The sequence below is a fragment of the Lissotriton helveticus genome, chromosome 6 (genome assembly GCF_964261635.1).
Source record: "Lissotriton helveticus chromosome 6, aLisHel1.1, whole genome shotgun sequence".
In the NCBI taxonomy this organism is placed as follows: Eukaryota; Metazoa; Chordata; class Amphibia; order Caudata; family Salamandridae; genus Lissotriton; species Lissotriton helveticus.
Window position 1 is genome coordinate 1,190,181,244 of NC_136067.1, and position 20,978 is coordinate 1,190,202,221.

Here is a 20,978-nt window from a genome sequence, read left to right on the forward strand (position 1 = left end):
CATGACCCTACACTACGCAAACACTACAACACTACCCAAAACCCTAAAACACTACCCCCAGCATGACCCTACACTACGCAAACACTACAACAGTACTCAAAACCCTAAAACACTACCCCCCAGCATGACCCTACACTACGCAAACACTACAACACTACCCAAAACCCTAAAACACTACCCCCAGCATGACCCTACACTACGCAAACACTACAACACTACCCAAAACCCTAAAACACTACCCCCAGCATGACCCTACACTACGCAAACACTACAACACTACCCAAAACCCTAAAACACTACACCCCAGCATGACCCTACACTACGCAAACACTACAACACTACCCAAAACCCTAAAACACTACACCCCAGCATGACCCTACACTACGCAAACACTACAACACTACCCAAAACCCTAAAACACTACACCCCAGCATGACCCTACACTACGCAAACACTACAACACTACCCTAAACCCTAAAACACTAGCCCCAGCATGACCCTACACTACGCAAACACTACAACACAACCCTAAACCCTAAAACACTACCCCCAGCATGACCCTACACTACGCAAACACTACAACACTACCCTAAACCCTAAAACACTACCCCCAGCATGACCCTACACTACGCAAACACTACAACACAACCCTAAACCCTAAAACACTACCCCCAGTGGGTATATATAGTTAGGATTTTTACTCTATGGGATTTCTGAAAATTCTATGTCTAATAACTTTGGCGTTTGTGGACGGAATTGGCTGAAATTTTCAGGAAAATGGCACATTTTGTTTCTGAGCAGCCCCTGAAAATTTGGGGGGGTTTCGTCAAGGGGGGGCCGAGAAAAAAGGGGGGTCCCAAAACGCGTTTTTCCCATTCATTTTTCCATAGGGCGGTTGGACTCACTTTTAGCTCGAACGGCTGAATAGATTTACATGAAACTTGGCAAAATTGTAGATATGGTTTGCCCGACGTGCCTTTGCTATGTCTCAATATATGTGCTCCAGTGGATTTTGAGAAATTAACATTTAAAAAAATATATAAATCTGTGACAGCGCTCCGGTTAGCGCCCCGGTTCGCGTACCCGACGCGTAACGGAACTTCGTGAAGCGAAGCTGATTGGCTCTCCGGTGTCTGTCAACATTCTAAACAGTCCGGAGCGGCCGCCATCTTGTCTCTCGGTACGATCGAGAGACAAGATGTGGTGAAAAACGAAGGGGGAAATGAAGGAAAGGGGGCAAGGTAGACCACTCCTGACCCCCTAGGATTGATGAGGGGGATATTAAAGTGCCCCGCGGGGCAAAAAATAATTTATTTATTTTTTTGCGATTTTACGCCGTAGAGGCGCGTCCCGGTACGCGAACTGGGCAGCTCACCGGGCAGCTCACCGGGCAGCTAACCGGGCAGCTAACCGGCAGCGTAGCTGTCAACATTGTAAACAGTCCGGAGCGGCCGCCATCTTGTCTCTCGGTAGGTTCGAGAGACAAGATGTGGTGAAAAAAGAAGGGGGAAATGAAGGAAAGGGGGCAAGGTAAACCCCTCCTGACCCCCTAGGATTGATGAGGGGGATATTAAAGTCCCCCGCGATTTTTCGCGGTAGAGGCGCTTCCCGGTACGTGAACCGGGCAGCTAACCGGCAGCGTAGCGGGAGTCCGCCATGTTGTGTTTTTGGAGCGTCCGGTTCGCGTACCGGGTAGCGTCCCGGTAAGCGTAACAAGGGGAAAACCAAGAGAAACAGTAAAAAAAAAATGAAGGGAATAGATTTCCAGCAAACTTGGCAAAATTGTAGGGACTGTTTGTTTGATGTGCCTTTGCAAGGCCTCAAGATATGTGCACGTGTGGATTTTGTCTAATTAAGGTTAAAAAATATATATATATCTGTAAGCGTGCTCCGGCACGCTTACGTTACGGGTTTTGTTTGCGCTGCAGAGCCGATACGTCACGGTTATGCGACGCGTCATGAGGCGTCTCACGTGGCTACGTGATACGTCACGTAATAAAGAATATATTTTACAGCTATAGATATTAGCTTTTAAAAAACCAATGAAATTCACTGAAAAAACCATTGGTTATAGACCATATATAGTTAGGAATTTGCATTTACAAAACCTTGAAAATTCACTGAAAAAAACATAGGTTAGAGACCATATATAGTTAGCTGGACATTTTATTGACATAAAACCAATGAAATTCCATATATAGTTAGTTGCACTAACTATATATCGCGCACCCGCAATCCACTGCTGATGATGTCACATATTACATCATTCATGACATGGTCAGTGACATCACTGATGACATCACTGATGACATCTCAAATGACATCTCAAATGACATCACTGATGACATCATGACACACCAATACCAGTTACTACATACGCACTCACTGATTCCTACGTCTACACACACATTCACTCATTCACCCATACAATCACTCATACATACAGTCACTCATTATTACAACACTATCATATGCACTCATACACCTATGCAGACACTCACACACTGCCACTCATCCATGGAGTTACTCACACACCTAGTCAGTCCTGTAAAGAATCAATCACACTTCCATTTCCTCATCTATACAGTTAAACACAGAACACCATACTTCAGTGACATCACTGATGACATCTCAAATGACATCACTGATGACATCTCAAATGACATCACTGATGACATCATGGCACACCAATACCAGTTACTACATACGCACTCACTGATTCCTACGTCTACACACACATTCACTCATTCACCCATACAATCACTCATACATACAGTCACTCATTATTACAACACTATCATATGCACTCATACACCTAGTCAGTCCTGTGAAGAATCAATCACACTTCGATTTCCTCATCTATACAGTTAAACACAGAACACCATACTTTTCACACATATACTAACACATACTTACTCTCTTATACAATCACTGATACAAGTACACATTGATATGCACAGAGTCATACACCTCCCAGCCAGCCACACACACACTCAGTCTTCCATACATCCACTCATTCTTCAATATGTAAAACATATTTAAACTTTACAAAAACACACAGACACTAGATGATGTCATCAGTGATGTCATTTGAGATGTCATCAGTGATGTCATCAGTGATGTCATTTGAGATGTCATCAGTGATGTCATCAGTGATGTCACTGACCATGTCATGAATGATGTAATATGTGACATCATCAGCAGTGGATTGCGGGTGCGCGATATATAGTTAGTGCAACTAACTATATATGGAATTTCATTGGTTTTATGTCAATAAAATGTCCAGCTAACTATATATGGTCTCTAACCTATGTTTTTTTCAGTGAATTTTCAAGGTTTTGTAAATGCAAATTCCTAACTATATATGGTCTATAACCAATGGTTTTTTCAGTGAATATACATATATATACATACATATATATATATATATATATATATATATATACACATACACACACACACACACACACACACACACATACACACATACATATATTGGGGTAAAACTTACCTTTTACATTTTTATTATGCATATGCCTTTACCATGCATGCATTTACAACACAAAGTTTTAAAAGCATGCATGGTCAAGGCATATGCGCAGTAAAGACTTGCATGGTGGTGCCCTGGTGGTTGTAATAGCCGTGTTGTAAAGCCTTGCATGGTAATAGATTCTTATGTGGTTCCCTCATACAACCATGCAGCATTCCTCTTGGTGTTCTACTGCCTGGGAGAGTTGGGGCGCTGTATGCCCAGGAGAAACTGCAAACTGAGACTGGCACAAAACCCATCTAAAACACTGAGCCAGTCCAGTCCTCAAACAGCCTTCGCTCCTCCATGCAGGGCCAGGATGGGCTGAAGGTTGCAAATAAGAGAGGCAGGAGAGCATGCTGCAGTTCCACATGACTCTTCCAGGGTCCTATTGAAGGTATCGAATGCAGCAGGCAGGTGGGAAAGTGAACACCTCTCCTGCCTGCTGCCACTGAACTCTTTATTTGTCCACGGAGCCATAGGCTCGGGCAAGAAAATGAGGAGCCTTTTTTTTTTATTTCAGAGGTACATTCGTCAAAAAAAAAAAAAAAAAAAAGTAAAAGTGTCGACTTTCTACAAAAGTAATACAGCGATTTTTTTTGCAAATCTCCAAACAGCAACATCTGGGCGCCTCTGGCAGTTTCAGTGAAAAATTCAATCACAAATGATTTTAAACAGTGGGGGTCTCTTTACCCAAGTAAGTTTTGACATAAAGTACCTACCTTCTTGACATGCCCACAAACAAATATATGACAGAATGCATTAGACAATGTTTAACACTCCAACACCATTAGCAGATTATTGACAGGGTCTCCAACAGCATTCCATCGCTTCAGTTTTTTTTAATATATATATATATATATGCTGGTGGCGATGCAACGAAATTAAATAAAATATTATCTTCACCCTAAGGCAGGGTCAGCTTTCGTTTGTTCAGGATCGGTGGTGCCCCGGGACATTGGGGAGTGCTGTTTCTTGTTGGACGAGTGCAGTGATATATATATATATTGCCCAGGAACAAGGTGATAATCCTAATGTTACGATTGAAAAGACTGTACCAAACACAGATATCTCTCACTTAAAACTGGTCCGTCAGATTTACGATCTGCAACAAAAAGACTTTCAAACAGTTACACTTACATAACTCTTACTTGCTGATAGTCCCGCCACTAGCCCCAAATTCTACCAGGTCTTTTGGGCCACCCTTGAGCTCTAAACCAATTCCTGTTATAGCCCAGTAGCAGTGGTTAATTTGTAAAAAAAAAAAAAAAGTGTTGTGAGTCTTGTTAAGAAGCAGCTTGCACCAGCCTCTTTTGGCTGTTAGTGCCGCCGAACTTAGATCGACACGATAGTGGGGAGAAAGTGTGGCGTAATGGCCAGAGCTGCTGACTTCGGAGCTGGGGAACCATGTTCAAGTCTCGCTGTCGGCTCAACATCTTGTGATTCTGGGCAAATCACTCAATCTCCCTGCGCCTACCATAAATAAGTGAATGTGTTCTTAACTGGTGCTCATGAAAAGCGCCGGTGTTGATGATTAAGAGCCGGTGCTGAGCACCAGAAACCACCGCCAAAAATTAAGCACTACGCAGTAGACCATCCCTCTCAACCATTCCTTCTCCAGGGATGTAGAAGATGAACGCTAGCACTTTACGATGTCTCTCTTGGCTAATATTTAACCCAGACCTACAAGTAGTTTTTTGCAGTGTGGAACCCCTCCTCACTCATTTAAGATCCCCAATATCCGTGCTTAATTTGAGCTGGTGGTTTCTGGTGCTTGACACCGGCACTTAATTGTTCAATACAGGCACTTAGGCCAGTCCACCACATAGTGGCGTTTTTGTCTAATTTAGAGACGTGAACAACAGTTATTTATTAACTCAATATACATTAAAAGTGACTAATACCCGCCACCAAAGTCATTCTCGGGGGACCTGGAACAGACACACTTGTGCCAGTGTAAGGTTAGTAGTTGTGCTGTTACTGTAATTGGCAGACCCGACAGCAGCAATGCGCGGTGCAAGCAGGGGCCTGGCACTGATGATCTCATAAATTACGTACTGCCAATGGTACCATCTTATGATCCATAGGAACCTTCCTTCTCACCATTGGGCCCATACCGCTTCGGCTTTCTTAATCAGATACTACATGTGGGGCGATTAACATGCAAACCAACTCAGATAGTACCTATAACCTCTACCATATGATAAGAACTCCGACTACATCAATCAAACAGTATAATTCCCTGACGTAACAATGATTACGGCACACAGAAAACTGGAAAAACACGAACAAGACATAAATACACCACTGATGACAGCATTACAAGTTCAATCACACTCATGGTTGTAATTACCCAGACTTCGTTGCGTTGCACAGCCACATATTCGGCAGAATTCACACTAGGCACTGGCTCATTTAACAGACGAAACAGCCTTTTCTTTTCGCTTGCTCCTAGTAGGCATTACGTTAATGTGGTCGTTTTTATTTAGAATATTCTGAGTAATTATCAAACATGAAAAACGGACCAGTAATGCAATTAACAAAGCCTTAGGCAGCCACCACACAAAACCATAATTCATTCCATCAATCAACTCACTTTTTGCTTACAATGTTTAATTGGATTTTTATTTTGCTTCGTAAAATATCACTCGAGTCTAACTTATACCGGTTCTAGTGATTTGTTATGAAATGATATTACAATTCTTCAAAGGGGGCAATAAATTAAGACAAAAAAATGGACTTGAGTAACAGTACAACAGGGCTTGAGAAAGCACGAGATCGGTGGAGACTAATAATCATGAGTTGACCTCCGAGACAGGCACTACAATTTAGTACAGTGATAGCATGTTCAGACAGGCAAAGCAGCCCATAGGTAAACGGATGATACACAATTACTGGACTTCCTCGGAACTTGTCAACCATCTGTCAGCCAGAGACTTGCGAGATGTTCACCCAAGCCCGCGCTGCGGGTGTTAATCACTGCACGGACACAGTGCGCAGTACATACAGGGCAAAGCGAAATGGCAGTGCCTCTGTTCCTTGTGTGGCATTATTCTGCTTTCATTGGCCTGCTTGCCTCTTCCCTCTTATCGAAAATCACAGCATTTTGATGAACATGCTCCATTTGTAGTTGTTCAGTCAACTAGTTCAGTCAACAATTTAGTCAAACAGCAATGATGGCAAACGCAGCATCGTCTCGGCGCTGCTGCTGATGGAAAGAGAAGCGGTGGCCGGTGCTTAAGTAGGGAGCGGTGGAAACTGGTTATCAGGAGGTCTTTAAAGTCTGCAGTTCCTTCACAAATTCTCTCGTATCCAAGGAGCGGTCGTTTCAACAATTTGCAGTAATAAACGAATGCTAACGTACCATGTAATCTGGTAAAATGTAGTATCTAGACATCTTCCCATCTCCTAAACTAAGCCCCGTGGCCAGGACAGGGCACCAAGAGCAAATTCTAAATGGACTTCTATTATAATTGACCACACCACAATTAAGTTGTAGTTCTTTATTGAGGTATGAAATCAAACGACATCCATAACCCTGCCAGTCAGGTACTGATCAGGAGTGTGACTTGGAATGTTGACAGCGCCAAGGGTCAGCCCAACAGGGGCAAGAAAGGGAGGGGGAAACGGAATGTACCAACATTGACATTTAGGAAATTACAACACATCTCCTACCCCATAACAGAACAGCACACACAAAGGTAATCCCCCCATGATGTAGTCTTCCAGCCTCTCAGAAAACTAGAACATCCCAAGTGGACTGATCTGGGAGCTTGACCTTTACCTTGTCTCCAACCTTACATGTCCTGCCCAGTTGCCTAGGTCTTAGTAATACATCTTGACATCAATCCTGATGTTTCCTTAATCTTCCTGCAATTTGCCCTTGTCATCCATCTCCTCCTTTTTCCCCCTCAGCCATACAGGACTCATATTAGTGGCTGGTTCTCTTCTCTTTTTTTAAAATTTAAATGGAGATACCCCCGTCACACTGAGTGGCGTGACTAAGTACGACCAAATCGTTTCATCTTGGGCCTTTTCCACACTAACCCCACTGCTGCTATTCAACTGTATACTACCTTTGGTCATTCCATTCACTCTAGAGCAGTACAATGCCGTTCTTTGATGAGTCATAGCAAAACTATGTAGGAACTCACTCATTTGTGACGGAGCACCCTGGACCCCTTTGTCAATCACCAAGGTTTGAGGAGTTCCTTCAGTCCTGAAAATTTCTTGCAAGACCACTAATACCGAGCTAGTAGTCACGTTTTCCACAATCTTTATTGCCACTGCCATGGAGTGAAAGTCAACCAAGGAGATGATGCATCTGCCTTCCAATCCTTTTACCTTCCGGGGACCCACAATGTCCACTGCTAATTTCTCCCCTGGTGTATTTGGTTCTTCAACTGCCGATATGAGATCTTCTCTGCTCATTTTAGTCTCATCACTCCTAGCACAACTACTGCACTGTCTGATGTATCTCTACCATGGTGTCCACTATTGGCCACCTGTAGTGTATTCTGTGTCTGATGTATCTCTCTACCATGGTGTCCACTATTGGCCACCTGTAGTGTATTCTGTCTTTGTTTTCCGTTAGACTGCAACCTAAATGACCCTCCTGAGTCACAGATACAATACTTCCTCATGTTCTCTGTAGGCACTGGTTTCCTCTCTCTGTACCAGTTCCTTCCTTGGAAGATTAGTTTGTGTCTGATCTCCCTAAACTCCTTCTCCTGCTCTCCTAGTCCTTCACTTTTCTCTGGCCAACCACTGGCCACTAATGCTTCCCGTTTGGGTATTACTTCATCTTCCTCCTTCGCACGGAAGTGTCTAACTGCCCCATGGCATGCCAAAACCTCCTCCTCCTCTACACAATACCGTGATTCAGTTTCAGTGTGGGACCTTGGAGTAAGAACAATTATCTTTTCTTCCTCTTCTACACCTTTGCTACGGGCTGCCCCTATTCCTTTAGTGCTTGTATCCGTAGTTATTACAGTGTCCCTTCCTGTGTCCCTCTGACCAAGAAAAGGTGCACTAATTATCTTGCCCTTCTCCTCATCAAAGCATAGTCTAATTTTGTTAGTGCTCTCTTTCGCTGTTATTACTATGGGCGCGACCCATTCAGAGTTCTCCGCAGGCACCATCTTCTCCTGCCCTAAATACTTTACTAGTACTTCTTTAGGTGTTTCCCTCGCTAAAAATGGATTCTTAGTGGAAATTTCTTTTTGCTCTTCTACCACCTCAACGCCACACATGCATCTTCCTACTAGCATAACTGGCTCTTCAGCTGTGGGGTCTAATTTCATCCTTAAGTCTTTTTGATGAGTCCATCCAAGTAAGTTTAACCCCACCGTTGCCACATAGACTTTTCCAACAGTGCATCTTCCCTTAAAAGATATTCTACTAGTGATCATTCCTTCTAACGGTATTCTTACACTGTTGTAGCCAACCGGGCATGCGTCTGGTTTTTCCAGCTTTACACCTCTTTTCTCAGATTTCTCCTTGTATCTCTTCAAATTGATAAAAGTAAATTGCGAACAAGAATCTACATATACTTCTATCGCATCACCATTAAGATCAATCACACATTTTGGTAATGCTACCATCCTGACAGATTCTTCATCTTTGTTGTCTATGCATAACATATAACCTTCTTCACTTACATCACTATTGCTTACTAAAGTCACAGATTTTTTTTAATATCTTTGCATGCTCTTTCAAAATGCAAGTCGCTGTTCTTGCCAAGCATCTGATACTGTTCGCTAAATGTCATGTACTACTGCATCTAAAACATTTCAGTCTGTTTTCCTCATAGTATCTCTCTTTGTTTTGTTCCTTATAAAATTATTTTCCCTTTATATTCCTTACAGCATATACTTCTCTGTTGTCCTCTTTACTGTCACCAATTTCATTTACCTTGCTCCCCTCCTGTATATTCATTTCTTTCACGCATTCTGCTGTGTGTTCTACGCTCTTGGCTATATCTATGGCATTTCTGAAATCTGGATAACCTACCAACAACTTCTCCTGGATTTTCTTATTGTTGGTACATCTCACCAACTGATCTCTTATAAGTGATTCTGTTAAATCATTAAATTCACACATGTTTGGCAACCCTCTCAGGCATGCTATGTAGTTCCCTACTTTCTCATTTTTCCCTTGTACCCTTCCATAAAACTTGTGTCTTTCTAACACCACATTTATCTTGTCAGCATATTGCAATTCTAGTTTCTTTAAGCTTTGATCATAGATATCCATGTCACCTCCTTCTTCTACACCCCCTTCCAGATCTGGTAGGCTGTCAAAAACTTTCCTTCCATCAGAACCTAGATTTATCAGGAGTATATTCTGCCTTCTTATAGCTGAAAACCCACTTGCGCCTATTGCAACTAGATAGGATTCAAAACCCTTCCTCCAATCTTTCCATGGCAGCACTGGCTCCCCTTCCTCTGTTAGGAAGGGTGGCGGTTGGTTCATGCTAGCTGCTGCCATTTCTATGATGACTTGCGGAGAGGGAACTCTCACTTCCTGACGTACTACTAACACACTGGTGCACCTCCTAAAAGTTTATATCAGCGCAGTACCCGTAACCAAATTCCTCCTCAGCGTAATGCCTACACCCTAGATATGCTAAGTTTACACTACACTTGCTTACCTACTGGTTCACTAACTTCCTATGAACCATTCACAAATCAGGACAAGTTACGCTTCAAATTTCACCATGTTACTATTCACTTTACTTTGCCTACCTGTTACCTACATTGACTATAGCCTTTCACATCTTTTTTTTACTTGTACATTTCTTCAACATCTGCTCATGCGCTAACTATTTCCTGTCACAACTTCCTAGGATGCTCCCTACACATTCTGAGTGATCCCAGGATAAAAAAAAGTTCCTTTCTTCTTTCACGTTTTCCTTGAAGAATCTGCTAACAAGTTCCTCACAGGCCCTGAGCAAATCAGTCACTGACTGCAATCTTAGCTTTCCCGACGCCCCTCTTTCTCTCCCCAGACTACGCCACCGCCGCCTCACAAGTCCAGAGTCTCCTTAGCTCCCTCACGAACTCCGCTGAACCTGCCTGTCGACTCTAGCTACAATCACCCCATTAGTTGTTCTGTATAGACGGAAATTCTATCACACTATGTAAGAATTCTTTACAAAATGTTCACACTGTTCTAAAATACACTTCCTACCATTAACTTCCCTTGCTAATATCATAAAATTTCAGCTCACCATTAACCAATTTACTTTGTGCGTCTACTGTAAATCTTTCAATCACACCTGCAATCTAAACCATATCCACCTCAACTATAATGCTCAAATTCCATGCGTATAATTTGTTGTCACATTTACTGTCAAATACTCTTGCCAGTTCTCACTCTTCCATTAACTTCCTTTTGTTGAATCTGTCAATTGCCACTCCAACTTTGTTTTTCTTCTGTCGAATCCTCCGATGCCAGAATCAGTCTAAATCCCCTTCAATGCATTAGGTCCATGATTTCCTTCCGGGCTTCTATTCTACTGCACACCAAAACACAACACGGTCCGCCTCAGAAGCGATGCTGTTGCTTCGTTTCTCCACAAACCTCTCCGCTTTGCCTCACGTGGATCTTTCTTCACGTGGCTGATGATTGCTTCACTCTCTAATGGAATTTTCAGTCAGAGTCCGTCGCACACGCAATTTCTGCGGCCACACGATCTCCCAAACGGCTGCTTCTCCCTTCTCCGACAGCACCACCCAGCCGCAGCTTGCTCCAATTACCACGGAACTCCGTTCACCTCAGGATTTCTTCCTCACCCTCTTCTCTCTGACACGCCGCCGCCTGCTCCTGTCACCTCAAAGGCTCCTCTCACCACACGATGTGCCGCCTCACAGTCGCCTTGTTGACCAACCGCTACTTGCTCCTGTCACACTAAGGCTCTGATCACTTCAGATTGTGCTGCCTCACAGTCACCTCACAGCCAATTTCCCGCTTGCACCGGTACACTGTAAGTACCTCTTTATTTCCTCAGTCACTGCCGATCACCGCCAGTAGATCGGTCTCCTCACAGCTGTTCTCAATCTCCCAGCTAGCCGATCTGCCTCAATTCTTCCTCTTCTTCTTTTACTTATCACACTTTCTTCCGACCCTTAATGTGCACATGACAATCATTTCCGTTTCACGCACCTCCCCTCTTCCTTTGTCTGCTCAGTATTCAGTGTCCTTTTGTATATATTCACTTCTTCTTTACTTGCAGTCTCACTTCAGAGGGTATGTAAATCTTCCTCCCGTAGTCGTACTTTAATTCCGCATTATTTTCTTTCCTCTTTTTAGTTTTTCCTTCACTTCACTGGTCCTAAGTAACAAATGGAGGGGATGTCGTGCGTTGGCCTCCTCCCAACTATCGTCGCCAGTATTATAATTGACCACATCACAATTAAGTTGTAGTTCTTTACTGAGGTATGAAATCAAACGACATCCATAACCCTGCCAGTCAGGTACTGATCAGGAGTGTGACTTGGAATGTTGACAGCGCCAGGGGTCAGCCCAACAGGGGCAAGAAAGGGAGGGGGAAACGGAATGTACCAACATTGACATTTAGGAAATTACAACAACTTCAACTGTTCCCACTTGCTCTATGCCACCACCTTCAACCCTGAAGCTCCTCGGTCTCACAAACACACCAACTGTGAGGTTTAAAGTGCTTCTTACAAATAGAAGTCCAAAGTGGGAGGAGAAAACCTTAACACAGTAACCTGTACAGGACATATCACGGCATGGAAAATTACCTACAATGCCATTCCACTCTGTTGCCTATGTGGGTGCTTTGCTTACGTATCACTGCCAAAGAAGCAATCCACCTATGGGATGGCCGAAGCTGAGGCAGTTACTCTACTAAAAGTTATGAACCAGATGTCATCCCATCTCTTGCGCATTCCCTGCCCCTTTAATATCTGACATTTTCATACTTTTCCCTCATCGCTTGTTTAGCTGAGTTCAACCTAGTATGGAGCTGAAACTCCTGTAAGCAGCAACCATAACCTACCTTACCTATGTTGTGGATCAGAAGAACCCGTTTGCTCTTTCACATATTAGAACTGCGTATGCCGTTTATTTGACAACACAGTTTTTGCTTCTAATATTAAACCAACAGATCAATAAAACAAGGCCACCCTTACGGCCCTCAAATAAAAATGTTTAATGTAAACTGTTCCACTACGAAAACCCTGGTACAAATGAAATTAAGGAAAATGCTGAGCAGAAGCAAAATCTATATTGTTTAAATCATCGCGTATTCATATTCCAGTTCTAGGGTTTCGCCCCTTTGAAGCATCAATAACAAGGACTTGCTGTCTTGCTTTTCACCCATCAATGCAAATTCATTTGTAATAAATGTAACTTTTTAAAGACTGAGGTGTTTATTTCTGAATACGTATGTTGTGTTCCCAACTGGAGGTCACTGGCTGGGTAGAAGAACGATTGTTCGCAACACATACCTCAGTTATGATCTCTGTTTTTTTAACTCAATAAAGAACTACCACCAGTTTCCCAAATTAGTAGGTGGTCATTTGTTTAATAGATATTTACAAGGCGTGTTGCTGCTTTCCTACCTTTTCCTCAGAGTATCTGCCACATACACAGCTGGATCATAACATGGATAGGTAAGCAAACTTCCCAAATGATGTTCCTTTAAAGAGGATCTGAACAAGGAATGTCAAAAATAAAGACCAAACACTAGAATGATATCCAAAAGAAATAGCTCCCCAAGCTCTCTGCAGCCAAACATTCACAGCACTTGATAGATTATGAGGTGTTTCATCTAGCAGTATATATGTGTTTCAAGGTATAAGATAAGAATGATCGACCTATGCACATACCATCCTCGTCTGTTTGAATAATGGTCTCCTCACTCTCCTTCCTTCCTTCAGGATTGGTCAGGATCATTTTAAGGCTGACATTTGTGTAGGGTGGAAGCCGATCCACAATATGCTTAGGCGCCTTGGGGTCCATCTCCAAGCAGTCAGCCTTGTTCTCTCCTCGTCCCCGGAAGTAGTGATAACAAATGGTGACATTGAAAGTATGGCAGCGAGTGATATTGTAACCCAGAGATTCCCAGTCCACTGCAATCAGCCGTGACTTTATCTCTGCAATCTTCAGGGTTTTTGGGGTCCTCATGGGCTCTGGAAGATTAAAGCAAAAAAAGATGTTAAATACAATAAACACAAATTAAACAACTGTCTCAGATTATAAAACATTCAACACGTGTAATGTTAACACTCAAGAAGCTGAACATTAGGCTCATTGATTAACCCCACCAGGAGATAGCGGACTGTCCACCTGCTAAGCACCTGGATACCCTCACGGGTGATTAGCGCAGTATACAATTACTCATAACATGGGCAGCACCCCATGGATTGCGATTTATCAGACTGCACTCCTGTGAAATCTGCTAATCCAACTAAATGCAATTCGTCTGTCAGCCAGAAAATTAAATATATCCATGAGAATTAATGATTCGTCGTTATTATACCATTCACTCAGGAAAACATAAATGAAGCATTCAAGGAAATCTTGGCATCATACATTCGAGCTAGCTATGTTGTATTCATCTCTACATCACATACCCCGGCATCGGTATGACCGTGTATTGCTTTCAGCAACCAGGATACTCATGCAGATCGTAGTCGGATTGTGATTAAGTGTCACAGGTATTGTGTTTTGATCATAATCATAATCTAATTTACATGGCTGTCTTGATATTCTAGTGACCCATAAAGCAACAGTCTGAATGAATGCCCATATTCAGTATTAAGTGCCCACGTGTAGCAAATATTGCCTTTTAGAACAGAGCTTAATTCTTGCAAAAACTTAGTTTGCTACGCATTTCTTCACAGAGGCAACATGGTTCCCAAATCCTTGCTTATCTTCTGAAAGTTTATACTCGAGAACAACAGAGTACCACAAATAAAGGAATGGGCCGAGGGAAAGAAACACAGGGTCATTCTGAAAAGTGCAACACACAAAGTGATTGGCTGAAGCACATATAGCTAATTATTATTATGTAAATGAACGTTATGTAGTCCACTGTCATTGAACACAAAACTGAATTCCACAGAACAAATATTCCCTTAAGGCCTATCTGCTTAAAAACTGACAGGCTAGCAGATTTCTGCTGTGAACCCCCAGGAATGCGGTGCCCAACACAAAGCACTTTTAGGGTAATTCAAGTGAGCATTGCCTGCTGTGATCTATATCATGCTGATAGTGAAGGATGCACCATCTTCACGGAGCATTACCAGAAGCACTAGGGGAAACGGAGCTAACCTGCCCTACAAGAGTCTTACCAGTCTGAAAAATAACACTGAGATGTTCCACTTTTCATCTTGGGATAAACTCTGGTCCAATCAGCTATGGAAATGAGTTTCTTATAGGCTACTTTATTTGTTCAACTAAAAATGAACTCCGACTTTGCCCCATTATGTAGCCAGACAAGGTACTTCATCCAGGCTTTGATTTTAAAAAGGCGGGAAAAGGGTTGAAAAAAATCTTACCAGGCCCAATTATATATGCGAGTCAAATCCAGTCTGGTGTAAGTAGGCCTCAAATGCTTAGTTTCCAATTGGATAAACCAAATACTGTCACGATGGTGATCAATTCTAACTACATACTTAAAGTAAAAAATTGATGAGCGGATTTCTCCAGGTCAGATGATCTTGAGTGGACGTCCCCCATCTGAGACAGTGTAGGGCTTGGTCAACATTCAGTGTGGTATATCCTGGCGCTGGAGTTGAGATTCTTTAACTTTAATTCTTTCCTACACACTTTGAAAATAATTTGCATTTGCAGTCTGTACTTTGTTGCAACAGGCCATTCTGCAGAACCTTTCTTTCGGTAAAGCAAGCTAACAAGACCACAAACATTATTATAATTCAAAATATTTTTTTTAACAGAGCAATTGGTTATGTTCCCTGACTTAAAAAAGAAAAAACATAGGACTTTTTTTTTTTAATTGATTCAATGCTCATCTTGTTACATTCGCCTTCAAACTACAAACTGTTCCACAGAGCTCGAAATATTGCATTTTATGAAACTCCAAGGGCTCAAAGGCTATTGTTCTTTAACTATTAGGCGCCAGCTGCCTCAAATGAAAGAATACGTTGATGGCTAGCAGCCCTGCTCAGGGAGCTTGTGGGTGTGCTCAGTATTACAAAGCCGATCCCCAGGCGGCGCAGGCAGAGATGTAGATACCGAACGACCGGCCAGGCTTCCTTCAAGGCGACGGTTTACTTACAAATATCCCACCAGAAGCCCGTCTGTATTTTGTTTAGCTTCTAGGTGTTCACTTCCTGGGCGACATTTACTGGTGGAAGCACGAGAGAAGATTCACTTCACTACTGACTTCACAGACAAACAATACAAACACAGACAGGCAAGTGAACACGGCTACACGTGTGCAGATGCACAATTGCAGAACCCAGCTGAATTATACAGGGAACAGAGACATTGTATACCGCACAACTCCCTTCTTTTGATGCAAAATGCACACAACTCACCTCTGGAACAACAACTTTACCCTTTACCAGACAAGGACACTGGGAATTTACTAATTTGAGACGTGTCAGCAATTCAGTTCCCTCAGACGACTTCTATACTAATATAATAAAGAGAGAGCCCAAACCTTTGAGGCGGGTGATCTCAGGAAGCACAGCACCAAACACAACACCCAATACAGCATTGGAAAGGACAGTTGCAGCAGATGGACATAGGCTACACAGCTGGCCACCATATACATTCGATGGGTAAAAGAACCTTAGGGGCAAAGTAGTCCCTTGTGGGAGTGGGCGTTCTGCTGGGGGCGTGTGCGTTGTGCTGGGGAAGTGGCCATACAGCGATGGGCGCGGCATTCGCTACGTGTTAGTACTTCCTTGTGGCCTTGTGCGTTGTGCTGGGGGCGGAAATCAGGTAAAACAAGTGTTTACAGGGCTCCGTTGTGGGCATGTGGGGGCGTGGCCATACAGCAATCGGCGCGGCATTCAACAGGGCTCCATTGTGGGCATGTGGGGGCGTGGCCATACAGCAATCGGCACGGCATTCAACGGGACTCCATTGTGGGCATGTGGGGGCCTGGCCATACAGCAATCGGCGCGGCATTCAACGGGCATTCGGCAAAAAGGGGGCACGGAAATCCTGCAAAACAAGCGTTCACAGGACTCCGTTGTGGGCGTGTGTATACCCGGACAACGTCGGGACGGGCTGCTAGTATTAAATATTTTACAAACATGGTAGAATGTCACTATACATCTTATTAGAATGAAAAGTTAGCACAAACAGATCACTGCATAGAAGAGAAGGCAGGAGCCATGGGCATCCCAAAGGACTGTTTGGAAGGATTTTCCAATTAAATGTAACTACAATCTCAGCACTAACCAATAATAGATCAACAGTCGGTGAGGATAAACAAGCATTTGCAATTTAATAAGTCATGCATTTCTGAAAGTTTGAGCTATTTGCGATGCTAATAATAATGTAACGCCAATAGCTCAAACTTTCAGTAATGCAAGAGCTACTGCCTTACAAATCAATTGCGGCACTCGCACTTTAGCTTTAAACATCGTCAGCGAAAGTGCGGGTGCCGAGATTGCTTCAAAAGTAAAGAAATAGACGAAAACATTTCTGTCTAGGAATTTACTTTTCCAGCAATCGCAGCACCCGAGCTTTAGCTTAAGATGTTTAAAGCTAAAGCGCGGGTGCCGCCATTGTGATCAAAGAAAACAAGCATTGGTATAGCCAATCGGTCTCGCCCTTGGGACCTTATAAGTGTTAAGCCATGCAACACTTGATTTTGTTGCACCAAGGATATTGTGCTGGATAACTAAACACTTATAAGGTCCCAAATGCGAGACCTATTGGCTATGCCAATGCTTGTTTAGTTCGTGGCCTGGTGCAATGCCCAGCCAGCCCTCTCCCGTTGAGAGTAAGTCCGGTTGCCAATCTAGCTAGAATACGCTGCAATAAGTGCGATAGAGCTCACTCAGCAGCCTCCGGTGGTTAAGTAAATGTTTGCAGCAAAAACACTTGTAAACACTGCTGAAGGCTCTCAGAGTGCAGTAATATATTTGCTGTGTAGCTCTGCCAAGTAATATAAACAGGATGTTAGCATGAGTAGGACAGCATGGTAAACAAATGCTAGGTAAACTGTAGAACACAATTCCAGGTTTGCAGTAAATACCTGCATCCTGGACTTGCATGGACCATTCACTTCTTAGCAATGTAAATTTCACCAGACTACCAGGAAGTGATTACCAACTGGCAAATATTTCACCAACATTGCAGGTATCTTTATGTCAGTACCGGTAAACACACTAGGAAAAGTAATCAAAATCCTATATGTCGAAATGTAAACGAAACCAGGATTAAAATACATCTCCTGAAATATATTGTAGGAGCTAGATAACTATTACGTCTAAATTATTACTAGATTAGACAATATTAGAATTATCGTGCGATAAAAAACAGAGAATTCCATATAAAAGCCAATTTAACAAGCCTTTACAAAAGTTAGAGCTATTGGCAATGTAAATGACAAACGTTTTATTTATGGGTTGGTTTTGAAAACAGATAAATGGCATTGTAATTTACAATGCCAATAGCTTAATCTCTCGCAAATGCGAGACCTATTGCATTTGCACAAACACAGAGAGCTACACACACACACCCACACAGAGCCACACAGCCACACACACACAGCCACACACACACAGCCACATACACACAGCCACATACACACACAGCGAGCCACAGAACATAATTCCAAGAGCCAATGTATTTAAACAAGGACTTGCGCACGCACACAGAAGCTGACGAAACATTCAAGTCATGTGCCTTGAAGGCTGCTACTCTAGAAAATCGACTTGAGGGACGGAGAACAACCGAACAAACACAAACAGCTTTTGTGATCTATCTGAATCTCAAACGAGCACCTTCCCTGTTGGCTGCTGGGGTTTTTGTCTGCCTTGAAGTGCTGCCATCACAAAATCTATGCACACACCTTGAGTCTGTTACCATAGCTGAATAAAGAACAAGCGTTGAAAAAAGAACAAGCGTTCGCCAGACAGAGACTTTTCTGTTTTGGAGCTGTCCCACTTGGACGGACTCAGCCTGACTTCCTGCTGGCGTAAAAGGTTTGTTATCTTCTTTATGGGGCCATCTGTTTTGCCCCATAAAGAAGATAAGAAACCTTTTACGCCAGCATTAAGTCGGAAAGTCCGTCCGAATGGGGACGGACTACAAAGAGAAAAGAGTACGTCACTGGAACCTCTTTTCCAATTGCTGGCAAGCGTTTACCCTAAACGGTGATGCCAGCCAATGGAAAAGAAGGGCGGGACTTAACCTAGACAGTGAAACGTACTCAGACACATTAAATCTCACCAGCGAGACTGCGCATGTGCAGCCATCGTAGGCGGAGACCTAAAAAAACTAGCTCCAGGTCCTTTCAGAATTTCAAAACTTGAACAAATGGCAGGTAATTTCCTTGGTGAAAAACGAGGAAATCCTGTAGAATTCAGCAGTCGCCATTATTCCTTCCCCGGCGATTGGTTCTGCATTAAAAAGCATGTCTATGTGCAAAACTTTTCTACCCCAGCGCCTCATCCTCGCACGGGGTACAGGAAAAGCCCTCCCTGCTTGCAGATAAAAGATCTCACAGCCTCCCCGAGTCTCCGTAAAAGTAAACACTTGGCCCAGTAAACTTCACCAACAAGCAAGAAGCACTGATGAGTGCAATGAGCCCGCCGCCTTCAGGGGTACGGTAAAGGCCCACTCTGGGGTCCCCCAGCTCCCAGGGCTGAGCAGACAGTAAACAGGAAGTGAGGCCGCCGGCCCCTTACCTTCTAGTCCAGGTAGGAGGAGGGCGGCAGCAGGACAAACTCCCAGATCAGGCCGATTTGGATGGTGAAGGAGACACCCGCGAAAGGTAGCAAGAGCAATGGCGAAGGCCCAGGTTCCAGGCCGGGAGCGGGCATCGCCAGGCCGGACGCCGGGAGGCTGGGGCTGGAGGGGAGGTGGGCAGCAAAATCATTGCCCCCGCAGGCCATCCAGGTCTTAACTGTGGAGATGTGGAAAGAGTTAACTTTAGACCTACACTGCAGCCAATAAACAACAAGTATTGGCCACAAGGCCGTAAAAGTAACGCCGCGCGCCCGCGAAAAAAAAACCCGCGCGTTATGCGCATGCGCGAGGGGAAAAAGTGCTGTGCACATCGCGCTGCTTGTGCGCATAATAGCAAACTGGTGGCCGGCCTGGGTGGCACTTTTAAACCACCTACCAAATTTCTCGCAAGAGCAGCGCATGCGCTGACTCTAGCGAAACCTAAAAATGGGGGCCACATGCCTTTTCTGTTTATTTACATTGGTTACAATGGTGGCACCCACGATTTAGTGGTAAACATCTTTAGCTAAAGCGCAGGTGCCACGATTGGTTCAAAAGTAAAGAAATAGAACAAACATTTTTTTGTCTATTTCTCTACTTGTGAAGTGATTGCGGCACCCGCGCTTTAGCTCAAGATGTTTAAAGCTAAAGTGGGGGTGCCACCATTGTAACAAAAGTAGATAAAGAGGGGGGAAAAGGCATGCAGCAATCACAACAAAAAGAAAGGTGCGGCCGCCATTATTGCAGAGGAGGAGTGCCACATGCTGGATAATTAAAAAAAATGTAAAAGCGTTGCGGGAGAGCGTGTCCTGCCTGTAACAGCAGGCAGGAAAAAGTCCTTTAAGAAAATAGTGCTGCGAAGCTTTAATTAAAACATACTGAGTAACACATGTAACAGGGGGTGTCCTCATGGGAGGTTAAAAGAAAAGAAAAGGCAGTACTAAGGAGGGGCTACTAAGCCTATTGACCAATGAAAAGCCACCATTTATAAAAGATAGTGACAGAAGCCAATTTAAAACAAGCACTGGCGTTGCCAATAGGTCTCGCATTAGGAAAGTTTAACCTATTGGTATTGTAAATGACAAACTTTCCTAATGCGAGACCTATTGGCAACGCCAGTGCTTGTTTTTCCTGCGATGTTACTTGTATTCAGGAGGCAGCTCTCTAAATAGGACTCCTTGGCTCCGTGTCAGTAGCGAGTTTTTTTCCTGCGATGTTTGTCTATAGTAGGCAATTGATTATTCATCTATTTTGTGTACATGAGTGTTTAATACTTATCAGTGACTAAATTCTTCAGATAAAGCCACTGTTTTACTTTTTACGTTGGTGTGCACTGCTCGGTTTTATATTGTTGGTCCTCTAAAGCGCGAGACATGCGTGCAGCCCGGCCTGTTAAGCAAGATGCACCTTTTAAAGTCACGGCCTGCGGCCGTGAATAAGTGAGGGCGGGGGCGGGGCAGCAGAAGCCTTTGATGAGGCAAATGCTGCTGGCAAAGCTGGCTGGGGAGGGGAAAGTTTATGGCCCAAAAGCGCGTGCCTGTGG

At 43.5% G+C, this 20,978-nt stretch overlaps 1 protein-coding gene across 14 annotated transcripts in view; it reads right to left on the reverse strand.

Moving 5' to 3' along the window:
• The window catches only part of PTPRK (protein tyrosine phosphatase receptor type K), a 1,613,435-nt gene that overhangs the window by 476,016 nt on the left and 1,116,441 nt on the right, over positions 1-20,978 (reverse strand). For all 14 annotated transcript variants that reach the window (XM_078648913.1, XM_078648910.1, XM_078648911.1 and 11 more), the window contains one exon: positions 13,387-13,689. In XM_078648913.1, the coding sequence (XP_078505039.1) occupies positions 13,387-13,689 (303 nt within the window). The remainder of the gene's footprint in view (positions 1-13,386; positions 13,690-20,978) is intronic.